Genomic DNA, 27,441 nt, shown 5'->3' with positions numbered 1-27,441 from the left:
GAACTAAGTAACTAAACAATACAAAATGTGATTCCATCAAGACAAGCATGCCATGTAGGCAACTGTCCTCCCCAGGTGGGAGCGGCGCTTGTGGCAAAATTTCCACAGAAGCACAACCTGAGACCCAGAAGGACTTTTGATGGGAATGGCAGTGCCAGCAGCAGAGCTGGCAGAAAAAGCAGTAGCAGCTGCTGGGGTGGCAACAGTGGCACCACTGGGAGCAGTGTGGAGGCACTGGCATTGGCATCAAGAGGACCAGCTGTCACAGGTCTGGCAATGACTGCACCTACAGGAGAGCTGGCATTGACATTGACAAGGCTGGTGACATCAAGAGGCGCGGCTGTAACAGGGCTGTTGATGACAGGAGTGACAAGAATGAAGTTTGCATCATCATTGACACAGTTGGTGGTGAAAGAGGACTGGCTGTGACAGGGCTAGTGATGACTGGACTTATGAGAAGGCTGGCAGCATTGTCAACAGGGCTGGTGATGACAGGAGGGGCAGCCAAGACAGAGCCAATGATGACAGAGTTGATGAGAATGCAGTGTCATCATTGACATGGTTGGTGATGACAGGAAAAGGGAGAGTGATGACTGGATTGATGAGAGGGCTGGCATTAGTGATTGCAGGGCCAGCAGCACCAGGTCGGTGTCTGGTGGTGTCACTGGCAAAGACTGGCCCAATGGCAGAGGGATTTCTGCCATAGAACTTTGTGAACACAAAACTGTCACACAGCACAACAACATTGCAACTGACTTGACTCATGGTGGCCCATTTCACCACATACAAAACTCATGGATGCTCAGTCTGGACACTGAGGGGAAGACTGCTTAGTGGTAATCGAGACTGTGGCACTCACATGGCTCAACCAGAGTTGACTGTCAGTACAAAATACACTCTTATGTTCCACTAACAAGCCAAAATGGACATCCTGCAGATGAGAGTCTGGGAATAACTGACAACAGAAATGAAAGACGTCTGTATCTGCACTTGCAATAAAGTGAGCACTGTGCTGCATATGTTGTATGCTTTATGCCGTGAAGCGGATCTTCAACCTTTGACTGTATGTGGACCAATCCTCTTTCTGACTCTCAAACATCCAATTATTTGGTATTTGGTACCAATTCAGGAGTGGCTTATTGACATGTGGCCATTGCAGTCGTAACCTGCGTAAGCTGAGTTATGATCTGCAGCAGTTTCTGTATTTGCTGCTCCTATAACTGAATGATTTGTGCCAAAGACAGCCACAATGATTGGACTGACAAGGTGACAGAAAAGGACCCCCAAACCTTACGCAAAAATACACTGTCAACTTGCTGTAATCTGGATGTCACTGAAGTACAAAAATTACAGCAAATAACCACTGAAAATAATGCAGACCAAGAGCATCAATTAAGACAATGCCTAATGCAACAACACAATAATAGACTGCTGAATCATACATAAAACAGAGTAGTTACAAAGAAACCAATTTTACAAACTTGCAACTGGTAAGAAACTTTGACACCATTGGGGAAATGAACGTCAAACAAGTGCCTGCCAAAATTCAGAAATTCAACTGGAAAAAAACATGAGAAGCATGACTGTGTTGCCCCATCAGAATGAAAAAAATGAAAATCGAGTAGGTTGAAAATCTCATGAACAGTCTGAAAAATGAAACCTTGCTCCAGCAAAATGAACTAAGACATAGCAAGAAACACTAGAAAACACATGAAGAACATAATCATCACCATGAAATATCTTTTAGCAGAGAAGATTGACTGACAGTATTGAGATACATAGTTTGCAGTAACAATTCTTATTGACAGACTAAACTACATGCAACTTCAAGGAACAAATGTTTGCACATCTTGATAATAGAAATGTTAATCCTCAACAGTGCCTTAAAGGTACACACGAGGATGAAATCCACGAATGTCGATGTGGTGAGCAGCAGGGAGGATAAGTAATGACAAACTTCCACAAGGCTGGGAGCTCATTGGCAGCATCTTACTGAAGAGCAGTAAGGTGCTGTAACAAAATGGTCCCACAAGGCAATGAGCTCATGGACACTCACATAGAGCTACAGTGAAGAGTTGCCCTTGAGAGTGACTGAGAAAAGTGCAGCTTCATATGGCACTCGTGGTTGAGGGCGAGATAACACCTCGGGTGGCAGCAGCAGTGGCAGGCATCGAAGACTCAAATCAGCTATCAGTCGGTCAGAACCTGGAGTGTAACTGGCTGGAGCACCAGCCTCAGTAGGCATTAATGGAAGAGTATGTGCATGGTGTCATCATATGAACACGTGGCTGCATGGATGTGAGGAGGTGTCTGCGACTGCAACATTGTACTGTAACCTGCACATCTCATAGTGCCGTGGGTAGCATCTCCAGGTTCTGTGGCAACTCCAGCAGGCTTGGTGCTAAACAGCTCAGAGACTTTTTGGCAAACATCCTCCAAGGTGTGCCAGGTGTTGTACCTGCCCTGTGTAGTATATCTGTAAGTGTGATGGCTGAATATGTAGGGGTGCAGCTCTGCATAGAGCACATGTGCAATGCAAAATACCTGGCTCTGTCATGCAATCAGAACAGACAGTGGGCAGTATGAGGGTTGTGATGTTGTGAAGTCCTATAAAGTTTACATATCGAGCTGGCGCAGGACTGAACACGCCTCAGCCAACATTCTGGAGAATCCTTCATAAATTATTAAGAGTGAAGCTGTACAAATTGCAATGCCATAAGCCATGATGACAGATTGTGCCATCTGCAGTTCTGCATTGATGTACAGAACAGTCTTGAAAATAGTGACTTTGTGAGAAAATCAGTCTTCAATTATGAAACCACTTTTCATCTTTTGGGAAAGGTCAATCGACACAACACATGCATATGAGGGTCTGAGAATCGGCGTACAACTGCTGAAAATGCCCAGGATTCTGAGGAAGTTTACATGCTCTCTGTCATGTCCAGCAAGACAGTCTGTGGACCATTCATCCTTGCTGAGAGAAATGACAGTGGTATCACCTGTCTCAACACACTGCAATTGTGTTTCATGCCACAATTTGAAACTGATGGCAGAGATTTCATCTTTCAAGAAGATGGCACCAGTTCACATTTGAAGTAGCTGCTTTTACTAAAACTCCTGATATGGGAAGAATTGGGCTAACAATTAGGTGCCATGTTGCAAATGATAGACACGTAGAACATTTGTAAACATGGTAAAATAATAACTATGTAAAAAATAAAATTAAAAGCTTTGATTGTTTGTCTTTCCTTACTGTGTCATTTGTTATGTTTTTCTCCCTCATTTATCTGTATCAATTTTTTGAAATGTTCATAAACTTTATCATTACTGTCAACAAAGAAGTGTTTCATGTAACTGTATTGTGTCTAAACTATTTTGACAGAATGTAAGAGCCACAACATCACTTCCATATAAATAGATAATAACAGATAATCATTTCTGGAGTGTGTGCAACTCAAGTGCATTAAATTCTAAACCTTCCTGCAGCATATCTCATACTGAAGGCAAATAACGATGTTCATGGTAAGTTTAATTAAGCAGACTCCTCGGTACTACTCAAGAGAAGTAGACTAATGGCACTATGTTCCATCCTCTCCCTTCTGTCCTAGTATCATCAATGGCAGAGGCAGGGCACTAGATTTTATCTGCTCTAATCAAAATCTCGTGTACTGAAACAACTGGATTTAAGATGTATAAAACTCAAGAAGCAAAAGTGGCACCAAGCTAAAAGACTTGTCCTGACCGTGAGTCTTACAATTCGAAATCACATGAGACCCTTTTTCCATTAAGAATTGAGATGTATTTTTTTAAACTCAATATCAGTTGTTATGAGCCCAGTGTAAGACACAAATAATCAATGGTTAAAGTAACACATGTTTATTGGCCTTGAGGATCTGTAAAGTGTGGTAATTGGTTTACTGAAAGTTGCATGCTATGTGCCTTAAGTATCACATGAAACTATCTGGGTCTAGTTACCTTTTTAAGTCACAATCATCTACAATGTAAATATGCAGATTGAAACAATAAATGAAATTTTGTACAATGGCTGGGATTCAAACCTGGGGCTCCTGCTCACTAGGTAGATGTGCTACCCACTATGCCACTCTGGCACAGTGAGTTTCCACAACTGTACAGACTACCCTAGCATGCATTTCCTGTTTTGTTCAATGCTTAAATGCTATTCCAATATAGTTGGAGAGACTCTGCAACGCTGTTCGAGTTTAGGGCGAATACTAAATGAGCTGAGGCATAAATGGGCATTCGGATTGAGGAGGGAGGCACACTAGCACAGTCTGTGCAGTTGGGCAAAGCCACTGTGCCAGGGTAGCATAGTAGTTAGTGTGTCTGCCTAGTGAGCAGGTGACACAGGTTCAAATTGCAGCTATGGTACAGATTTTCATTTGATGCTTCAGTCAGCAGATGTACTTAAAGAATCAGTTCCCTAGAAGAGTAAAATAGTAAGGTTACTGAGTCAGGAAGTACAAGAGCACCAGTAAGATTACGAAGTAACTTGGAAGAAAATACAGGAGATAAAGGGTGAATGGTGGAGACAAAAAATAATTTGATAGGAGGAACTGTTTCTGCATGTTTCCTATGCAGGCCAAATCTGTGTCTTCGCCATCTCCCTTCAGAGTAATGTTGATATCTTTATTCCACATAGCATGTCTCCCATTATTAAGTTTCTTGTGACCACTGCTTATGCTTTTCCTTTATCTAAGTATAGGTAACTCCTGTAGTCAAACTATGAAGCAATGGCAGAGAGCTTAGTGTGGTACCTTAAGTTAGCATTTCTTCCTATTCCACTCAGATATAAAGCACAGGAACAATGACTGCTTATTTTTTCTGCGAATGCTGTAATTAGTCTTATCTTCATGGTCATTACAGGAGTGATACACCGGTTGATGAAGAATATCTCTAGATTCTTCACATACTACTGGTTCTCAAAACTTTGTACATTAGCTTTTGCGAGATAAGTGGTGTCTATCTTAAATAATCTGTCAGTTCACATCTTTCAACATTTCTGTGGTGCTCTTCCACAGGTCAAACAAACATGTGACTATTCATGTGAGCCTTCCTTGCATACTTTTAGTATCCCCTGTTAGTCCCATTTTGCAGGAGTACTATACACTCAAGCAGTACTCATAAGATGAGACACACAATTGATTTGAAAGGAATGTATTTTAAGTGGCAGCTCATAAGGTGGCATGATCTGAGTATTTCTTACACACTGTCACAATAGTTCTCTAATCAAGAAGTTCATGCAGACTCTTATGAAGATGCCCATGTCATTCTTTCAACATCTCTCAACAAATCAAGGAAATGTTCATCAGAGTTCCTTCCTGTATTTTTGCTTGAGCAGTCCCTCAAAACTTCTCTTGGCACCACTTGAATTCAGATGAAATGTTGTCTGTGGCTTGTACAAAAATTTTGGCAGATACATATTTTTGGCTCAACAGGAGGAGTGTTTATCACAATCTTCTGTCCAGGCTGTAGTACATTTCAGTGATGCAATTTTTTCCCATAATAGTGCTTTTCTATTTCTGCAGTCCCACTGATATACAATGCAACAGCACTTTGTGTAACTGAGCTGCATGTGAAGAAAAATTGCAATTACCTAGCAATACATGGTGTTTTTATTTCTCATACTAGGTTAGTGGGAGTAACAGTTTCAAGTTCCGATATGTCTCTCATGAGCAATCTGACCAGAATGAAATTTTTGATAAGATTAGAAAGTTTATTTTCCTTGGAGAAATATTCAGAAGAACAGCATGGTGGTGACAATAAACACTCAGTTTTCAACTGCAAAAAATAATATTTCACCCTTTTAATTTTGAAGCTGGAAGCTCAGCCTGTTGTTTTGACAATTTAAACCACAGATGGTATCGTTGAGATCCCCATGACACCAAAGGTGTTGCTCATTTGATTCACAGCGACATTGAAGTATTGGGTTGGCCTGCATATCTTCTTTGCTGTCTTAAGTGTATTTGTTACTGTATTCACCTTCAGTCACTGTCACACTCTTAGGAGGCACTGGTATCTGTTACCTTTCTTTGTGACACAAAAGACCTTATAGGAGATGGTAAATTAGGATATATTTGTCAGACAAAAGAACAGTCCATTGGCTCCCTCCAAATCAGGGGAACAGCAAACGATATTGACATGATCTTTTTACCAGTACATGAGAAACAGCATTCTGGTGGGGTCCAATTATCATCCTCCTTATTAACCTTACACCCAAAATAAAGTTCATTGCACTTCTTTACAAGAGGTTTAAGTTTCTGTTTTGTGATTTCAGTCTACAGATATAACAAAAAGAATTTGTGCTTTTTAAATAGGCACATAGGTGATTTCTTCTTCTGAATTTATAAAAGCACAAACATTCATGACCTTAGCAAACAAGCAATCACTTTTAACGACTGTCAGAACTGTCTAGGCTGAGATGCAAGTGGCAAAAAATTGAATGTGATTGTGTGAGTTCAGAATGAGTCATCAGTAGTGTTATTGAATCACCTTCATTTCCTGAAGATAATTTTTGAACTGAGGTGTACATGTGGTAATTCACTGTACTTTTTTGATTATTTTTCAGCAATTAAATCTGCTGAAAATTTAAGTTAGGTTTTTTAGATTAAGCTACAGAAGAATAACCAGTATGCAGCATTTTCAAGGATTTTGATAGCTATGTGGTAGAGTAATATGAGAAACTCAGCCTGATAGCCGAAAACTTATTTAATTATCAAATTACCACCCAAGATTTAGCAAAGAACACCATTTCAAAAATTTTGTTGATCAGCGTAATCTGTGAATTAGTCATGTCTGGATCAAGAGTCCCTATCTCAAATTGATACATTCGTCATTTCTGCATCACCTCTGAAGTTTGTAACATCATCAGTGTCATAGATATATCCTGTATAAGTTTTCTACCAGACATTATTTTTCACATTGTTTGCTTTGTTACAAAGAAATGTTACATAATCCAAACCTTGCTTCTTAAAACAATAACACAATAAAATGTTTATGTAAACATTTATCATGTTTTACATTTAACTGTTATTGCAAACGAAGTTGTTATGTGTAAAATATGAGGCACATTTACATGAGTGTGTGAGTATGTGACTGTACTAGAAAGCAAGGTCTGGGATTATGTTACATTTCTTTGTAATAAAATGCCCAGTGTGGAAAGTAATGTCTGGTGCATTCATTTTACAATAGGTATTTGTATTATCAGTCTGTAAACATATTTGTAGCATGAAATGTAATAACATTTTTTTTATTTTTTCCCAGTACATTAGGTTTGACAATCATGAAATGGTTACAACCAAAACGACCACTTCGGCCAGTACGAAAAGAACGAAGGAAAGTGACAACGCAAAGCATTTCCACCACAGAAGTAAAGATTATTATAAATATTGTACGTGCATTTGATGTTCCTGTCAGGAAAGATGTAGATACTTTGGGCATAACCACAGTTGGGCCACAGGGTTGCAAGTTCACACTGGTTCCGGTAAGACCATTTGTTGAAGTATCATTTCAAGATACTGTCTGTAGAACAACCACTGCTGAAGGAGCAAATCCCACATGGAATCAAGAGCTTCAAATACTACTGCGGTGAGTAAAACTTACTTTTCATTTCAGCATACATTTACAGTACTAGGGATATGAAATATAGGGCGCATTTTTTGTTTATTTTAGATACGTCCTCTTCATTCTATAATATGAGGTCTTTCCAAGTTCTCAAAAACATAGCTAACTTAATCTTCTGTGGAAAAGTCAATGAGGATGTAAAAATAATGTCATTTGACTTACAGTGAACTGTGAACTTGGACATCAACTTAATAAGTTATTTCACTTCGCGCTGAGAAGGCTAGTCATCACAGATATATTCCTACTGGTATATAGGTTGAATGTATTCATTGTGCAGATGTTCAAAATGTGAAACAATCAACATTTTATGGAAAAAGTGTGTGTTGGTCAGTTATACGGTATATTAAATTAGGAAACATTTATGTTTATTTTTGAATGGAAATTTGTTGAGGGAAAAGGCTCTCTCATACTCAGATATGTGTATATTTGTTATTTTCTACTTTTGATGCTAACAATCTTACTCAGATGATTATCATGGGTGAAATTTGGATATTTATTTACTGTGTTGAAATAAAAAGATGAAGTCAGGTAATTACACAAGGGAGAGAACTGACATGAATATAGAAACTATCATATGGTTTATTGATGTAGATTAATGATGAAGGAAAGTTATAGGTTAACATCTCATTGACAATGAATAAGTGAGGGCAGGCAGTTTTTGCACATATGAAGTTTTTACTTATTAATTTTTGGTACTGTTTGTGAAGGCTTCTCAATGTAATAAACACCAGGTTTATTAGATATATATGTATTATTGTACAGTTTTCCACACTCTTAGTCATTACAGAAATGAAGAAGATAGTATGGATTAGACAACATCTGTAGGACCCTTTTCGTAAGGTGCTACATTTTTGCATCCCATCACAGACGATGCCTGTAAAAATAAAGACAGCTTCCTAGGCTGTATGAAATTTTTTGCATCCTCCTCTTCTATGAAGCTCAACAGTTACAACATAACCTTAAGTAAACCACACATGTAAATCCAGACTGATCTTAGTACCAGAAAAAGAGGAAATCATAAAATTATCAAGTCATTGAAGAGTGACAAAGTACCAGAGGAGATGCAATCTGAAAACATATTTGTGGAAAGCTTATAATTGTATGTAAATATTAATTTTATGTGTATAAATTGTAGGTATATTGTATTGTATATGATTTTGCTGATGAAATCCACACAATGTAAATTGTTACATAGATTAATAAAGAAATCAATCAATCAATGAAATTTGAGTAACAGCGGATTTCTCAGATGGCTAGATGTTAATTCTGACTCACCCCCTTTAACAAAACAAAAGTGAATGATCACAATGACATAATATTCATAATTATTTACAAAACTTTTAAATGTCTTTGAGGCCCCAATAGAGTAGTGGCTGACAGAATATAAAAGAAAACTTCGGAACAGATGCTGACATATTAAGCAGCTCTTAAACATTGTATCTGTTCATTTGTATATAGAACTCAGAAATGAGACTTCAGAATGACTGCCATTTTTATAGACAGCATTATTCTCCGGCGATGTTTCAGCAAGTTTTTTACTTGCCATCTTCAGGCGAATTGTTGGGTTCACGTCTCATCCAGGTCTTTATAGCCACTGGACCATGGGCTTCTCTGCATCCTTGGTGCCGTTCGGGCCAATCAGGCACTAGCAGAATCGACATGGCAGCACGTCTCATATCGGTGCAGCCTGTTTATTCAATTCGCCGCCACCGACCTGCCTCCCTCAGTGCGGTCTTGTATTATTCTTGATATATTGTGCTCTACATGGTGTTGAGTTGGAACACAATATTATCAAGTATAAGATGAGAGCGCACCTCTGGGGGGCAGGTCGGTGGTGGCAAATAGAATAAACAGTCCGCACCGAGACGAGACGCAAGGAACTGGTGCCCACAGTTCTCCCCCCACCACACGCTGGTGCACTGATCCTGCTCATGCCTGATTGGCCTGACTGGCACTGAGGATGCAGAGAATCCCATGGTCCTGCAGCTATAAAGATCCGGACAAGATGTGAACCTGACACTTCACCTGAAGATGGCAAGTAAGAAACTTGCTGAAATGTTGCCGAAGAACAATGCATGGACTCGGCTGTCAACCAGAGAAGATTTTATCATCAAGATTCACTGAGAAAGCCTGCATTTTAATATAGGACTCAACATGATTTATCCCCAGCTAAAACTTGATACAAACAAATGTAATAAATTTGGCATCACTGTGGTTTGTCTTGGACATGGGTTGAAACCATGAAGATATCATCAGGGAACGTGAAGCTTACCAGCTTCAGCCTCACTCTGACCCACCTCACCTCATCGTCTCATCCAAACATGCCAACTTGCTGGATGTTGGCCTACACCTCTCTGATGGTGACATCCATAATTGTGTCTGTATTAAACCCACTAACAACCAACAGTGCCTGCATTTTGATAGCTGTCGCCCCTTCCACACCATAAAATCACTCTGATATAGTCAGGCCACTGGTGGACAGTATATCTGCACTGATGAGAATTGTGTTGTCCAGTATGCTGAAGGTCTCACAGAGGCCTTCACAGACAGACACTACCCTCCCAAGGTTATTCTTCAAAGAGATTTCCCATGCCATTTCCTCATACATTCATAGTTGCCCCACCACCCCAAAGAATAAGTCGCAAAGAAGTGCCTCCTGTGTCACCCATCAACACCACGAAGTGGAGCATCTAATCCAGACATATCCCTTGCCAAGCCTTTGATTATCTATCTTTGTGCCCTGAAATGAGAGGCATCCTACCCACCTTCCTTCCCATCCCTCCTAAAGAGCTATTCTGTCAGTCATCTGACCTACAACATCGTGGGCCATCTGCAAGTCACTCCCCCAACCTCTTGCCACAGTGATCACATTCTTGTGTGGTAGATCCAGATGCAACACTTGCCTGATTCCCCCCCCCCCCCCCCCAACCCCCCACTCGTCCCCCCAGCACATTCCGTTCCAGTCCTTGACACAGGTTTACCCATTGGTGATAACACCAATGTCGTATGTGAGTTGTGCTGTTGCAATTTCTGTGCAGCAGTCCTTTGGGTGGGACCACCAACCAATTGTCCACCAGAGCAGATGGTCACCACCAAATTGTGCCAGGTACAGAGTTGATCATCCAGTGGTGCAATACACTGCTGAGCACAACATCTTTCAGTTCAATGGCTGTTTCACACCCAGCGCCATCTGAATCCTACCCTGTAGCAGCAACCTTTCTGAACTACATAGATGGAAGCTATCCTTAGCACACATCCTTTGTTCTTGTAATCCTCTTTTCCTCAGACTTCACACCCTCTACTCAGTGGTTGTCACTTCTTCCATTCTGTCACCTCCTCCAAACCCACACTTCTGCATCAGTTTCACTGTGTGCCACACCTCCACACCACACGGGCTCCAGTGCACATGTGTCACATTCCTAGCCAGTGCACCTGCCACCTCCCCTTCCCACTTCCACACCTGCTGCCTCTCTTTTGGGGCACAGGAGAGAGAGAGAGAGAGAGAGAGAGAGAGAGAGAGAGAGAGAAAGAGAGAGAGATAGGCAGTGAGGAATTATTTGTACCCTAGCTCTTCAATGAATTTCTTTTGAAAGCCAGCAGAGTTTTCATTCTTTTTTGGTGCCTGTCAGTGACTCACCATTTATGGTATTCATTGACAGATCACCTTTACTCCCAAATTATTTAAGAATATCTAGAGATGTTTCATATGTCTGACTAATGAAAATAATGAGTACAGAGTGTGGCAGAATAATTAAGCAAAGTTCCTTCTGGGAATGATAACACATCATTTGGGATAAGAGGATTGCTTGTCTGTGGCAAATAACAAGTATTATCTCAAAGAAAAACTGATCACATGAAGTTCGTAATACCAACGAAACAAGAGAACTGGCTGACCATTGTTGAGAGTGATATGCAAGATGACAGTTATTTATGTATCTGTTTATCCAGACATCATAGCGAAATTAATCAGCAACATCATCACACCAAGCTGTGAAATTTTCACCTGGGCATTGTGTTTTATGGTATAAGGCATTACAAGTGAAATACAGTAAATAACTAGTTTAGATACAAAACATGACTTACTTACAAAGAGAGATACTTGTTTTAATAATTTATTACTACCAATATCACAGTTCCATCTTGCGATACACTTTGACAGTTTGCATTTTCCAAGAAGTAACTCAACATACGTAATAAATTTTACATCTTTAAACTGTAGCATATCACATCTTTACTGTATACTAATTGCATAAATTTGTGGATTAGTCTGAGTAGGCTGTAATTTTATTTAATGTTTTTATTTAATGTTTATGAAATAGTTGACATATGGTTCAGTAAATTTCTATTAACTTAACAGTCCACCAGGTGGTGATTACTCTCATGGAACACTCCAGTCAATAAAAGATTCTGTTCATTTCAATTTGTTTGATGAGATTGTTATTGACCTTCTGGCTGATGATAGCATAAGGGAAACAAATATACATCAACGACTGGAGAGGAACTGGCTAGGAAGTCTGCAAATTCCATTTTCAACGTTGTACTTCAATTCCCAGGTAAATGATAGAATCAAAATCAGCCATTCAATATTTAAATACTTGTAATATCTTTGTTATTTTATTATTATAAAGTTGCTGATATGAAGCTTGTACAGCTGAGTTCTAAAATTTAAAGCTTTTAATTGTTTGTGAGTAATAATGTCTGTTAGAATGTATGAAAAGAGCTGTCTTTTGGGAACAGTCATATGAAAAATATAATATTCTTGTTAGAGAAGTTTTATTTGCCCAGATCACAATAATTATGTGTATGGAATACTAGTTTTGCTAAATTTTAACTGCCATCTTCAGACCTGAAAGAAATAGTTACAACAGAGTTTTTACAACTGTTTCTTGCAGTCAAGTATTAGTAATTCACTATGAAGAAATTTTTTGCAAAATATGTGCATTACATACCATCTACATACATCAAACATTGTGCCAGTCTATGTAATGCACTGTCATCTAGTCATAAACATATGGAAGTTCAAATGTAATATACATAAAAGCAATTATGGAAAATCCAGAGTCAAGATAATAAAGTATGTCAGAGGTGCACCTCTCTCATTGGATCAGATGCACCAGTGTAGAACATGTCAAGGAATACACCATAATTGTGCTAACCACTCACTGAAGTTACTGACAAAATACATAAGATGTAACTCACTCTGTATGTGGTGACAGCTGACTACACACTGACAAGCAAGAACATAGTCAAAGGGGAGGGGCATGGTTCTGGGGCGGGGGATTCTTGATCCACACTAACATGTAAATATTGTTAAACATGACCTAGTTGTCATGTGTTGTAATTGAAAGACGTTTTGGTTTTCAGTCATATAATGAAAAAGGGATACACACTGTCAATAGTCAACAACACCTTCAGTAGATTTGAAGTATCTATATACTGATAGCACTGTCAGCTATCCCCCATTCCTGATTTAGCCAAGGGCAGCTACGCTACATAGTCAACTTTACTTGAGCTCATTTATTGTTTTCTTAATTAGTTCAGTTCTTACTTGCAGTTGGATTTAATGTACATGTTGCCATTTATTGCCACAGATTTAAAGGTGGCTATACACAGTAAATGGCTAAAATTTTTACAATATGTTCCAAAGAACCTGATCTCAAACAACTGTGAAAATTTTGTAGATATCCTTATCTGTTTCTGAGATACAGAATTCAAAGTTATCTTGCAAGTACGTGTCAAATAAGCACATAAAATCCTGTGTGAGATGAAATTTAAGTAATAAATAAGCACAGTAAATTTCTCATATTTTAATCTTATATTCTGTAGGCATTTATCTAGAAGTGATATCTTTCCATTTTCAAAAATCTTTATATGTCACCAAGAAACTCCCCAAAAAGGAGATATATGAGTACCAAAACTGAGCTGCAGGTTCCATGATGACTATCCACAGCAAATGGGTGCAATTTTTACTATACATTCTTAAGAACCCAATCTCAAACAAACTTGAAAATTTTCTTGTTATCTTTTCCTGTTTCTGAGATATAGAGGTTCAAAGTTACTGTGCTAGTAGATATAAAATACATGAGATGAAAATGTAGTTTACAACATGACGTATCATGAAGAAAGATGCTGTAAAATGTCTCTGCTATTATCAGAGTAGTTCTGATAATTCCATGTTGTAGTACTGAAGCACATACAGAATTTTTGTGTGTGTAAAATCCAGTCTGAGGTGTAAAATTAGTGTTCTATTATTTCGGTTTCACACAAGAAAACCATCAAAATTTTACTTACCCATACAGTTCTTTTCATATGAGTGACATGCTCTGCTGTAGCAGGAAAAAGTAGGAAACCAGTGGAACAATGCTCATGTTGGAACACAAAAAGGGGTGATATGCTCATGTTAAAATATCTCTGATTGAAAAGTTAGGGTAGTAGCTGCCTCATTCTAGCTTCCTCAGCACCTTTAAAATTTTTCTCAAAATTTGGTATGCAAACATATTCCTGCTTTTTTATGTTGTGGAGAAGGAGACAGTGGCAGTGAGAGAGTGATGGAAAAGTAATAAGTAATAATAAGTCTGTGATAGTAGATAGTGGTTGTGGTATAGAAAGAGCAGAGAAGACAGAGTGGCAGTGTGAGAGAAAGAGAGGGACACAGTGGCATGGAAACATAGTGACAGAGACAGAACAGTGTTAGGTTGAGAGTGAAGGAGACAGAACCTGTGAGAGAGTAATAAAGAGGCAGAGAAAGTGAGAAAGGGTGGGAGACAGTGCTAATGAGAGACAGAGTCAATGACAGTGACAACAGTGAAGAATGAGACAGTGACAGTGAGAAGATACAGCAGCAGTGAGAAGGAATAAATGATACAGTAGCAGCAAGGGAGAACAAGAGGAGACAGTGAGAGGAGAGAGCAATAGTAGGACAGAACGAATGAGACTGTGACCGTGAGATGGGAGTCAATGATAGTTAGAGAGACATAATGACAATGAATTGGGCTGACTGAGTGAGTGAGAATGGAAAGTGGGAGTGGGTGTATGTGAGCAAATTTTGGGTGGTGGACTAGTAGGCATGACCAGGTTACCGTTATAATTCTTTACAGCAGGTCCATATTTTCTTCATCATCATCAGGATTTCCTTCCAACTAGCCATGTAGGAACTTTGTGAACGATATGCCTCCATTGGTTTCTGTCCTGGTATAACTTTTCCCTCTCCACTATATCCCATGTTACTCCTCTCCTCTTGCAGTCTTCCTTAACCTGGTCTGTCCGTCTCTTTCTAGGCCGTGCAATTGGCCTTCTTCCTGGTACCTCCATCCTCAAAAACTGGCGTGGAGTTTGAGTATGGTGCAGTCACTTCACGTGGCTGAACCACTTCAATCTCAAAGCACTCATCCTCTCATCTGTAGTCAATGTCACCTGCAGGTCTCTCCTTACATAGTCATTCCTGACTCTGTCTCTCCAAGTGTTTTGTAGAGCTGACCTAATGAACTTCATTTCACATTTTTGTATTTGACTCTCTTCTCTGTTGTTTATTGGCACGATATAAGTTTTATACATAGTCTGTTTCGCTCTTTGAGGGACTTCCTTGTCCTAGATCAGATTTCATACTTGGTTGAAGAAGCCAGATCCTTTTGTTATTCTGTTTAAAACTTCTAGTTTGGAACTTCTATCATGTGATATGATGTTACCCAGATAACTGAAGCTTTTCACACATTCAACTGTCTCCCTCTCCAGTATGGTGTGACAAGGTGTGGGTGTCCTGCTCATCTTCATTGCTCACAGTTAACTTGAATTTTTTAAATTTTGTGTTCCAGTAATCTAGTCTCCTCTGAACTTCCATTGCCATCTCTCCCCAAATAGTGATGTCATCAGCAAAAATAAATGCGTTGAGATCTTAATTTTCTTCTTCCTTGATTTCTTTCATGATTGTGTCCATAAGTGTAATGAAGAGTAAAGGGAAGAGTGAACTGCCTTGCTGACCTCTCTTTGTCTTAAACCATTTTGATCTTCCACCTCCTACTTGTACACTGCTATCACAATCATCTTACAACATCTGGACCTTTTTAATTAATGAATCAGGAACATTAGGTTTTCTCAAGCATTCCCATATTTTATCCCTTGGTACACTGTCATATGCTTTTTCCAAATCCATGAATACTACTATCAAGTCCTTTCCTTTTTCCCAAAACTTCTCCATTAACTGATGGAGGGAGAACATGAGATCTATTGTTCCCGTATTACTTCTGAACCCATGCTGTTGTTCCTCTAATTGGTGTTCTAGAATTTTCCACAATTTTTTTTTTTTTCTATGACCTTTTCCGTTATCTTAAGGCAGTGTGATAACAGTGTGATTCCTTGGTAGTTGGTGCATTTCTTTCTACTACCTTACGTGAACAATGGTATTGTAATTCCTTTTTTCCATTCATCTGGCACTTTGTTTTCTTTCTGTATCACCCCCAGCACCCAGTGTAACCACTGTATTCCATGTATTCCTGTGGCTTTAATCATATCCACTGTCAGCTCATCCACTCCAGCCGCCTTCCTACTTTTCATCTGTTGAGGGAATTCTCAGTTTCTAATCAAGAGATTGGATCCTTCTCCTCCTCTAATTCAATGATTTCAGTGTCACTTTCTTGTGCACCTTCCCCATTCAGTAAGATTTCAAAATAATTCGTCATCTCTTCTCTGATACCTTCCGTGTCCCTGATAATATCTCCTTCCTCTGTTTCAATCACTTTTATGTCTTTTCTATCAGATCTTTCACTTTTCAGTAACCCATATCGCAGTTTTTGGTTCCCTTTGCTATCCTGTTCTAGTTGCTGGGTGAATATTTCCCACCTCTTCTCCTTTTCTTTTTTCACAATTATCTTTGCTGTTAGTTTCTTTTGTCAGTATTCCTTCTCCAGTGTTGTCACCTTGTGTTCACCTTTGGTATCAGCCCCTGGTTCCGATTTATTTTTTCAAACTCTTCTTTGCCATATTACATTTTTTTAATTGCATCTTTTACTCTATCGTTCCACTAACTGGTTTCTTTGTCTTTCACTTTACCCTTTGTTTTGCCGCATATCTGCACAGCACTGTTAACTATTGATGTTTTAAATAGGTCCCACTCTTCCTCTACACTACCCCTTTCAGTTTTTGGCAATTTTTGTGCTACTATATTTTGGAAACTTTTCTTATTTTCTTCTTCCATCAACTTTCACTCTTCAGTTTTTGGCATTCTTTGTACAGCGTTCAAACTTTTCATTTTGTAATTTAGATCAGCTAGTAGTGACCTGTGGTCACTATCCAAGTGCTCACTTGGTGTGACTTTAGTGTCCCTTACTTTTCCTCCAATTAATTTGTCAGTTAACATATAGTCTATAACTGTCTTAGACTTGTCATCCCAGCCATATCTGGTAGTCTTATGGCTGTCTTGTTTCTTGAAGAATGTATTCTTCACTAAAAGATGATTTCTTATGCACAGATTGAGAATTTCTTCACCCTTTACGTTTCATATTCTGTATCCAAAAGGGCCTTCTCTTATCTATTTTTATTCATGCTGATCTGAGCATTCAGATCCCCTATTATCATAATGTTATCTTCTCTTACTTGGTCTTCCAGTTCTTCAAGGAATTTCATTTTTTCTTCATCCTTGTACCCTTGCTGGGGTGCGTACACTTGGAGTATAGTAAAACTATTCTTTCTCAAGTTCACTCTTGCTGTAATTATCCTTTCACTTACAAAGCTCACATCTGTAACTAGGTCAATGTCTTTGTAAAACACTAATCCCACTCCATTTTTTGCCTCTTTATTGTGACCCTGCCAGCATGATTTGTAACCAACTCTCAGCAATTTTTTCCTTTCCACTTGGTCTCACTCAGTCCAAGGATATGAGTCTTTCTCCTCTCCATCATGTCTACAATCTCTTCAGTCTTTCCTGTCAAGGTTATTACATTTAATGTTCCCTTTCTCAACTTGTTTTTGTATTTTTGTTGGATTCTAGTTTTCTGTTCTTGTTTATAGTATCTTCTTGCATTCCTTGGTTTTTATTCAGGCTGTGAAGAGCTGTCATTCATTCCAGGGGAACAAGAAGTGCTGTCTACATTAGGTATTACTAATCCAAGGCTTGTTCTTTGATTGAAAGCAATAATAACTTTTTCTCATTTGCTAGCCTGCTAAGCCTAATGCATCTGAGGATTTTCTTCCAGGGTTCACTCCCTCAGTCTTCGAAAATCCCTCTTCACCACAAGGCAGTGGTTCCACTCCTCATTTGCACTTTGGAGGGAAAGGGTACCTCCTAAAGATGTTCTTCTGCACTGTAGCTGCCATTAAGAACTACACCATATCCCTGGCAAGGGTTGATAACGGTAAGGTCGTTGTGGTACACAGTTCGTCTCTCTTCTCCCCTTTGGCCTGTCTGACATGGGTGACCCTGCTGGTAGCTACACTACCGCTGGCATAGCCCTCTGAATCCAGAGCACGCAAACCTTTCTGAATAGGTTTTTAGAAGAGGAATTGAATTACCAAATAAAAAAATTGTGTCATTTATAAAAGTCATACCTCTGTTCATATCTTTGTAAAAAATCAAAATTACAACAAAGGCAGTCATGCTGATTGATGTCCCCCTGACATCTAAAGAACAGAAAAGCTTTTCTTGCTTAATTTTATAGACCAAATAATACTATTTGTATGAAGGCTTCCTGAAACCAAAAGAAAAATTTAAAAAATAAGTGAGTGTGTTTCCAGAATACATGAAAAACATGAACCCTTTTAAGCTCCTCTTTAACATATCAGACCCCCCTTCGACAAAATCCTGCTTATGACCTTCTACATCTACATCTACATTTATACTCTGCAAGCCACCCAGCGGTGTGTGGCGGAGAGCGGGTTACGTGTCACTGTCATTACCTCCCTTTCCTGTTCCAGCCACGTGTGGTTCGCAGGAAGAACGACTTTCTGAAACCCTCCGTGCGCACTCTAATCTCTCTAATTTTACATTTGTGATCTCCTCTGGAGGTATAAGTAGGGGGAAGCAATATATTCAATACCTCATCCAGAAACGCACCCTTTCGAAACCTGGCGAGCAAGCTACACCGTGATGCAGAGCGCCTCTCTTGCAGAGTCTGCCACTTGAGTTTGCTAAACATCTCCGTAATGCTATCACGGTTACCAAATAACCCTGTGATGAATCTTTGAATCTTCTCTATCTCCTCCGTCAACCCGATCTGTTACGGATCCCACACTGATGAGCAATACTCAAGTAAAGGTTGAACAAGTGTTTTGTAAGCCACCTACTTTGTTGATGGACTACATTTTCTGAGGACTCTCCCAATGAATCTCAACCTCGTAACCGCCTTACCAACAATTAATTTTATATGATCATTCCACTTCAAATCGTTCCGCATGCATACTCCCAGATATTTTACAGAAGTAACTGCTACCAGTGTTTGTTCCGCTATCATATAATCATACAATAAAGGATCCTTCTTTCTATGTATTCGCAATACATTGCATTTGTTTATGTTAAGGGTCAGTTGCCACTCCCTGCACCAAGTGCCTATCGACTGCAGATCTTCCTGCATTTCGCTACAATTTTCTAATGCTGCAACTTCTCTGCATACTACAGCATCATCCACAAAAAGCCGCATGGAACTTCCAACACTATCTACTAGGTCATTTATATATATTGTGAAAAGCAATGGTCCCATAACACTCCCCTGTGGTATGCCAGAGGTTACTTTAACATCTGTAGATGTCTCTCCATTGATAACAAAATGCTGTGTTCTGTTTGCTAAAAACTCTTCAATCCAGCCACACAGCTGGTCTGATATTCCATAGGCTCTTACTTTGTTTATCAGGCGACAGTGCAGAACTGTATCGAACGCCTTCCAGAAGTCAAGGAAAATAGCATCTACCTGGGAGCCTGTATCTAATATTTTCTGGGTCTCATGAACAAATAAAGCGAGTTGGGTCTCACATGATCGCTGTTTCTGGAATCCATGTTGATTCCTACAGAGTAGATTCTGGGTTTCCAATAACGACATGATACTCGAGCACAAAACATGTTCTAAAATTCTACAACGGATCGACGTCAGAGATCTGCTTGACGACCCTCCTTGAAGACTGGGACTACCTGCACTCTTTTCCAATCATTTGGAACCTTCCGTTCCTCTAGACACTTGTGGTACATGGCTGTTAGAAGGGGAGCAAGTTCTTTCATGTACTCTGTGTAGAATCGAATTGGTATCCCGTCAGGTCCAGTGGACTTTCCTCTGTTGAGTGATTCCAGTTGCTTTTCTATTCCTTGGAGACTTATTTTGATGTCAGCCATTTTTTCGTTTGTGCGAGGATTTAGAGAAGGAACTGCAGTGCGGTCTTCCTCTGTGAAACAGCTTTGGAAAAAGGTGTTTAGTATTTCAGCTTTATGAGTGTCATCCTCTGTTTCAATGCCATCATCATACCAGAGTGTCTGGATATGCTGCTTCAAGCCACTTACTGATTTAATGTAAGACCAGAACTTCCTAGGATTTTCTGTCAAGTCGGTACATAGAATTTTACTTTCGAATTCACTGAATGCTTCATGCATAGCCCTCCTTATGCTAACTTTGACATCGTTTAGCTACTGTTTGTCTGAGAGGTTTTGGCTTTTAAACTTGGAGTGAAGCTCTCTTTGCTTTCGCAGTAGTTTCCTAACTTTGTTGTTGTACCACGGTGGGTTTTTTCCGTCCCTCACAGTTTTACCCAGCACGTACCTGTCTAAAACGCATTTTACGGTTGCCTTGAACTTTTTCCATAAAAACTCAACATTGTCAGTGTCAGAACAGAAGTTTTCATTTTGATCTGTTTGGTAATCTGAAATCTGACTTCTATTACTCTTGCTAAACAGATAAACCTTCCTCCCTTTTTTTATATTCCTATTTACTTCCATATTCAGGGATGCTGCAATGGTCTTATGATCACTGCACATACAGAGTCGAAAAGTTCGGGTCTGTTTGTTATCAGTAGGTCCAAGATGTTATTTCCATGAGCCAGTTCTCTGTTTAATTGCTCGAGGTAATTTTCGGATTGTGCACTTAGTATAATGTCACTCGATGCTCTGTACCTACCACCCGTCCTAAACATCTGAGTATCCCAGTTTATATCTGGTAAATTGAAATCTCCACCTAAGACTATATCATGCAGAGAAAATTTATGTGAAATGTATTCCAAATTTTCACTCAGTTGTTCTGTCACTAATGTTGCTGAGTCAGGAGGTCGGTAAAAGGAGCCAATTATTAACCTAGCTCGGTTGTTGAGTGTAACCTCCACCCATAATAATTGCCAAGCAATAGTCAAATGGTCTGTATTGTATTACAGAGTGACACCAGATGACTGGTCTCCTACATGATAACTTAGGAATATAGTACATATATTTTTCATGTTTGTATAATATGTGCAGTGAAGACAGTAATTTGAAAATATAATTTTTTTATAACATTTACACATTATAACCAATAGATAAGAAATGGCAGTGTCAGTGAGATTGTACAGGTGCAACATGTAAAAGCAGAGAATCCACATCACTCAAATTTTGTCAAAAGTATTTCATAAGATTCCAGATTAAAACCAAGAAATGTAGTGAACTATGCTGGTGACACTAAGGAACATTTAGTGAGACAGTTTGTTTCTGTTCTTGACAGATCACTTTTTTACATTTACACAAATATTCACAGTATTTGCATTCATATTAATGGTATAACAGTAAATTACAGGCCTAGTTCATGCTTATTGACAGGTACTATATGTACAAAACGTAATTTTGATCTGCAGTTGCCACTCAGGAGCTACAAGTTTACACATAATACATCTACACTGTTTAACTTCATCAGCAAGATGCTGTTTGTAAATGGAAGGTGTACAGTTTAATCATAATATGGCATCTGTGTACTGGCAAAAAAGGTAGTCTATATTCATATCAGTGAATTGCATACAAGTGAGAGAAAAAAGGAGTGTGATGAAGGGAGGGGGGGGGGGGGGGACAGAAAGGCAAGGGTAGAGGCAATATAGGTGGAATCAAGGACCATGTTGTCAAATAACTTATCTCAAGCTTAGGTAAATGTGTCCAAGAGACATGTTATACTATACATTAAGATGATTATTCAAGTTATGTACATAGCAGTAGTCTTGTCACTGATATTGTGAAACACTAAAACTATCAGTAATATGAGCACACGGCAAGAATGTCGCCCTAACCGCCGTCTGCTTCACGTCTTCTGTGCAGCGAGCTACCTTAATCTAAGTATTATCTGTATTTTTCTTACTTGTCACTTCTTCTTCTGCGTGTTTTTGCTTTTAGGAAGCTTTAATAGTAGAGTGCTATTAAGTGTTCCATAGATCTCGTGTTTGTTTTAAATACAGTCAGAGAGTCCCTTTAGTCAGCCGTAGTGCTAGTAGTGCTAGTGTTTGTTTTCAATACCGTCCAGAGACAGGTAGTGCTATTTTCCTTGTTTCTACAAGAAGTGGTTAGCAATCACAGTTTAGTCAATAATCAACCGCCTTTAGTGAATTAGCAGTCTAGTTAAAAGCTGATTAACACTCTATAGTAAATTGATTTCTTAGGATGGCTAGGATGTGTGGCTGCTGTGTACGGACGCAGGAGGAGCTGGCCACTCTTCGCGAACAGCTGAGCGTGTTGATGGCCGCGGTCAGCCGTCTTCAGGCTGCTGCCTCGGAGTGTAGCGGCAGTGGGGAGTCTGGTGCGTCGCATGGTGCACCCCAGGTGTTAGATGCTTCACCCACTGTCCCTGCTGTCGAGACATCTTCGCGGGTACCGGGCGCGGTTGGGCCACCCTCTCCCCAAGGGGAGTGGCGGGTTCAGCGGCGTTCGCGGCGCACGAGGCGGAGGGTCAATGTGGAGGCTGGCCGTATGGCATCGCCCGCTCTGCCTGTCAGTGGACATGTGGCTGCTCCTTCAGCAAGGTCCGAGCAGGCACACGGGGGGAGGGGTTTATTAGTTATTGGGAGCTCCAACGTTAGGCGGGTGATGGAGCCCCTTAGGGAAATAGCGGAAAGGTCGGGGAAGAAGGCCAGTGTTCACTCTGTCTGCTTGCCGGGGGGTCTCATCCGAGATGTGGAGGAGGCCCTACCGGCGGCGATAGAGAGCACTGGGTGCACCCGACTGCAAATTGTTGCTCATGTCGGCACCAATGACTCTTGCCGTCTGGGTTCAGAGGTCATCCTCAGTTCGTACAGGCGGTTGGCGGAGTTGGTGAAGGTGGAAAGCCTCGCTCGCGGGGTGGAATCAGAGCTAACTATTTGTAGTATCGTTCCGAGAACCGATCGCGGTCCTCTGGTTTGGAGCCGAGTGGAAGGCTTAAACCAGAGGCTCAGACGATTCTGCGGAGAGCTGGGGTGCAAATTTCTCGACCTCCGCTATCGGGTGGAGAAATGTAGGGTCCCCCTGAATAGGTCAGGCGTGCACTACACGCCGGAAGCGGCTACGAGGGTAGCGGAGTACGTGTGGAGTGCACATGGGGTTTTTTTAGGTTAGAGAATTCCCTCCCTAGGCCCGACAAGACGCCTCCTGAGACGCGGCAAGGCAGGAGTAGGCAAAATGCAACAAGGAATAACAATATTAATGTGCTAATAGTAAACTGCAGGAGCGTCTATAGAAAGGTCCCAGAACTGCTCTCATTAATAAACGGTCACAACGCCCATATAGTACTAGGAATAGAAAGTTGGCTGAAACCAGACGTAAACAGTAATGAAATCCTAAACTCTGATTGGAATGTATACCGCAGAGATAGGCTGGACAGTGAAGGGGGAGGCGTGTTTATAGCGATAAGAAGTGCAATAGTATCGAAGGAAATTGACGGAGATTCGAATTGTGAAATGATTTGGGTGAAGGTCACGGTTAAAGCAGGCTCAGACATGGTAATTGGATGTCTCTATAGGCCCCCGAGCTCAGCAGCTGTTGTGGCTCAGCACCTGAAGAATAATTTGGAAAATATTTCGAGTAGATTTCCCCACCATGTTATAGTTCTGGGTGGAGATTTTAATTTGCCGGATATAGACTGGGAGACTCAAACGTTCATAACGGGTGGCAGGGACAAAGAATCCAGTGAAATATTTTTAAGTGCTTTATCTGAAAACTACCTTGAGCAATTAAACAGAGAACCGACTCGTGGCGATAACATATTAGACCTTCTGGTGACAAACATACCCGAACTATTTGAATCAGTTAATGCAGAACAGGGAATCAGCGATCATAAAGCGGTTATTGCATCGATGATTTCAGCTGTAAATAGAAATATTAAAAAAGGTAGGAAGATTTTTCTGTTTAGCAAAAGTGACAAAAAGCAGATTTCAGAGTACTTGATGGCTCAACACACAAGTTTTGTCTCAAGTACAGATAGTGTTGAGCATCAGTGGACGAAGTTCAAAACCATGGTACAATATGCGTTAGATGAGTATGTGCCAAGCAAGATCGTAAGAGATGGAAAAGAGCCACCGTGGTACAACAACCGAGTTAGAAAACTGCTGCGGAAGCAAAGGGAACTTCACAGCAAACATAAACATAGCCAAAGCCTTGCAGACAAACAAAAATTACGCGAAGCGAAATGTAGTGTGAGGAGGGCTATGCGAGAGGCTTTCAATGAATTCGAAAGTAAAGTTCTATGTACTGACTTGGCAGAAAATCCTAAGAAATTTTGGTCCTATGTCAAAGCGGTAGGTGGATCAAAACAAAATGTCCAGACACTCTGTGACCAAAATGGTACTGAAACAGAGGATGACAGACTAAAGGCCGAATTACTAAATGTCTTCTTCCAAAGCTGTTTCACAGAGGAAGACTGCACTGTGCTTCCTTCTCTAGATTGTCGCACAGTTGACAAAATGGTAGATATCGAAGTAGACGACAGAGGGATAGAGAAACAATTAAAATCGCTCAAAAGAGGAAAGGCCGCTGGTCCTGATGGGATACCAGTTCGATTTTACACAGAGTACGCGAAGGAACTTGCCCCCCTTCTTGCAGCGGTGTACCGTAGGTCTCTAGAAGAGCGAAGCGTTCCAAAGGATTGGAAAAGGGCACAGGTCATCCCCGTTCTCAAGAAGGGACGTCGAACAGATGTGCAGAACTATAGACCTATATCTCTAACGTCGATCAGTTGTAGAATTTTGGAACACGTATTATGTTCGAGTATAATGTCTTTTCTGGAGACTAGAAATCTACTCTGTAGGAATCAGCATGGGTTTCGAAAAAGACGATCGTGTGAAACCCAGCTCGCGCTATTCGTCCACGAGACTCAGAGGGCCTTAGACACGGGTTCACAGGTAGATGCCGTGTTTCTTGACTTCCGCAAGGCGTTTGACACAGTTCCCCACAGTCGTTTAATGAACAAAGTAAGAGCATACGGACTATCAGATCAATTGTGTGATTGGATTGAGGAGTTCCTAGATAACAGAACGCAGCACGTCATTCTCAATGGAGAGAAGTCTTCCGAAGTAAGAGTGATTTCAGGTGTGCCGCAGGGGAGTGTCATAGGACCGTTGCTATTCACAATATACATAAATGACCTGGTGGATGACATCGGAAGTTCACTGAGGCTTTTTGCAGATGATGCTGTGGTGTATCGAAAGGTTGCAACAATGGAAAATTGTACTGAAATGCAGGAGGATCTGCAGCGAATTGACGCATGGTGCACGGAATGGCAATTGAATCTCAATGTAGCGAAGTGTAATGTGATGCGAATACATAGAAAGATAGGTCCCTTATCATTTAGCTACAAAATAGCAGGTCAGCAACTGGAAGCAGTTAATTCCATAAATTATCTGGGAGTACGCATTAGGAGTGATTTAAAATGGAATGATCATATAAAGTTGATCGTCGGTAAAGCAGATGCCAGACTGAGATTCATTGGAAGAATCCTAAGGAAATGCAATCCGACAACAAAGGAAGTAGGTTACAGTACGCTTGTTCGCCCAATGCTTGAATACTGCTCAGCAGTGTGGGATCCGCACCAGGTAGGGTTGATAGAAGAGATAGAGAAGATCCAACGGAGAGCAGCGCGCTTCGTTACAGGATCATTTAGTAATTGCGAAAGCGTTACGGAGATGATAGATAAACTCCAGTGGAAGACTCTGCAGGAGAGACGCTCAGTAGCTCAGTACGGGCTTTTGTTAAAGTTTCGAGAACATACCTTCACCGAAGAGTCAAGCAGTATATTGCTCCCTCCTACGTATGTCTCGCGAAGAGACCATGAGGATAAAATCAGAGAGATTAGAGCCCACACAGAAGCATACCGACAATCCTTCTTTCCACGTACAATACGAGACTGGAATAGAAGGGAGAACCGATAGAGGTACTCAGGGTACCCTCCGCCACACACCGTCAGGTGGCTTGCGGAGTACGGATGTAGATGTAGATGTAGATGTAGAATGCTATGTACACAACTTGAATAATCATCTTAATGTATTAGTACATCATGTTATACTGCATGTCTCTTGGACATATTTGTCTATGCACGAGATGAGCTGTCTCATGGCATTGTCCTTGATTCCACCTATATTGACCCCCCTCGCTCCATTTCTTACCCCCCCCCCCCCCCTTTTCTTTTTCGACTGATTGTAACAGTACGTTGCTGATGATGTTCTTGTGTGACAGGTGCATATCATAGTCATGTTTTGTATATACTGTACCTGTCAATAAGCATCATACCATTAATGTATGTACAAACACTTTAAACATTTGTGTAAATGTAAGAAAGTGTTCTGATGCGAAAAGATATGAACCATCTCCCTAAAAGCCCCTTGCCATCACCTGTCTAATCAACTTCATTTCTTGGTTTTAATCATGGAATCTTATGAAATATACACTCCTGGAAATTGAAATAAGAACACCGTGAATTCATTGTCCCAGGAAGGGGAAACTTTATTGACACATTCCTGGGGTCAGATACATCACATGATCACACTGACAGAACCACAGGCACATAGACACAAGCAACAGAGCATGCACAATGTTGGCACTAGTACAGTGTATATCCACCTTTCGCAGCAATGCAGGCTGCTATTCTCCCATGAAGACGATCGTAGAGATGCTGGATGTAGTCCTGTGGAACGGCTTGCCATGCCATTTCCACCTGGCGCCTAAGCTGGATCAGCGTTCGTGCTGGACGTGCAGACCGCGTGAGACGACGCTTCATCCAGTCCCAAACATGCTCAATGGGGAACAGATCCGGAGATCTTGCTGGCCAGGGTAGTTGACTTACACCTTCTAGAGCACGTTGGGTGGCACGAGATGCAAGCGGACGTGCATTGTCCTGTTGGAATAGCAAGTTCCCTTGCCGGTCTAGGAATGGTAGAACGATGGGTTCGATGACGGTTTGGATGTACCGTGCACTATTCAGTGTCCCCTCGACGATCACCAGAGGTGTACGGCCAGTGTAGGAGATCGCTCCCCACACCATGATGCCGGGTGTTGGCCCTGTGTGCCTCGGTCGTATGCAGTCCTGATAGTGGCGCTCACCTGCACGGCGCCAAACACGCATACGACCATCACTGGCACCAAGGCAGAAGCGACTCTCATCGCTGAAGACGACACGTCTCCATTCGTCCCTCCATTCACGCCTGTCGCGACACCACTGGAGGCGGGCTGCACGATGTTGGAGCGTGAGCGGAAGACGGTCTAATGGTGTGCGGGACCGTAGCCCAGCTTCATGGAGACGGTTGCGAATGGTCCTCGCCGATACCCCAGGAGCAACAGTGTCCCTAATTTGCTGGGAAGTGGCGGTGCGGTCCCCTACAGCACTGCGTAGGATCCTACGGTCTTGGCGTGCATCCGCG

The 27,441-nt window shown here is 40.9% G+C and overlaps 1 protein-coding gene across 1 annotated transcript in view; it reads left to right on the top strand.

Moving 5' to 3' along the window:
• LOC126355338 (coiled-coil and C2 domain-containing protein 2A) overlaps positions 1-27,441 on the top strand; it is a 536,251-nt gene that overhangs the window by 396,264 nt on the left and 112,546 nt on the right. Inside the window, exons 18-19 of the mRNA XM_050005633.1 lie at positions 7,282-7,605; positions 11,999-12,194. Coding sequence (XP_049861590.1) covers positions 7,282-7,605; positions 11,999-12,194 — 520 coding nt within the window. The remainder of the gene's footprint in view (positions 1-7,281; positions 7,606-11,998; positions 12,195-27,441) is intronic.

Source organism: Schistocerca gregaria, chromosome 3, assembly GCF_023897955.1.
Source record: "Schistocerca gregaria isolate iqSchGreg1 chromosome 3, iqSchGreg1.2, whole genome shotgun sequence".
In the NCBI taxonomy this organism is placed as follows: Eukaryota; Metazoa; Arthropoda; class Insecta; order Orthoptera; family Acrididae; genus Schistocerca; species Schistocerca gregaria.
The sequence above is the reverse complement of the archived record's forward strand: the minus strand, read 5'-3'. Positions and strand labels throughout refer to the sequence as shown.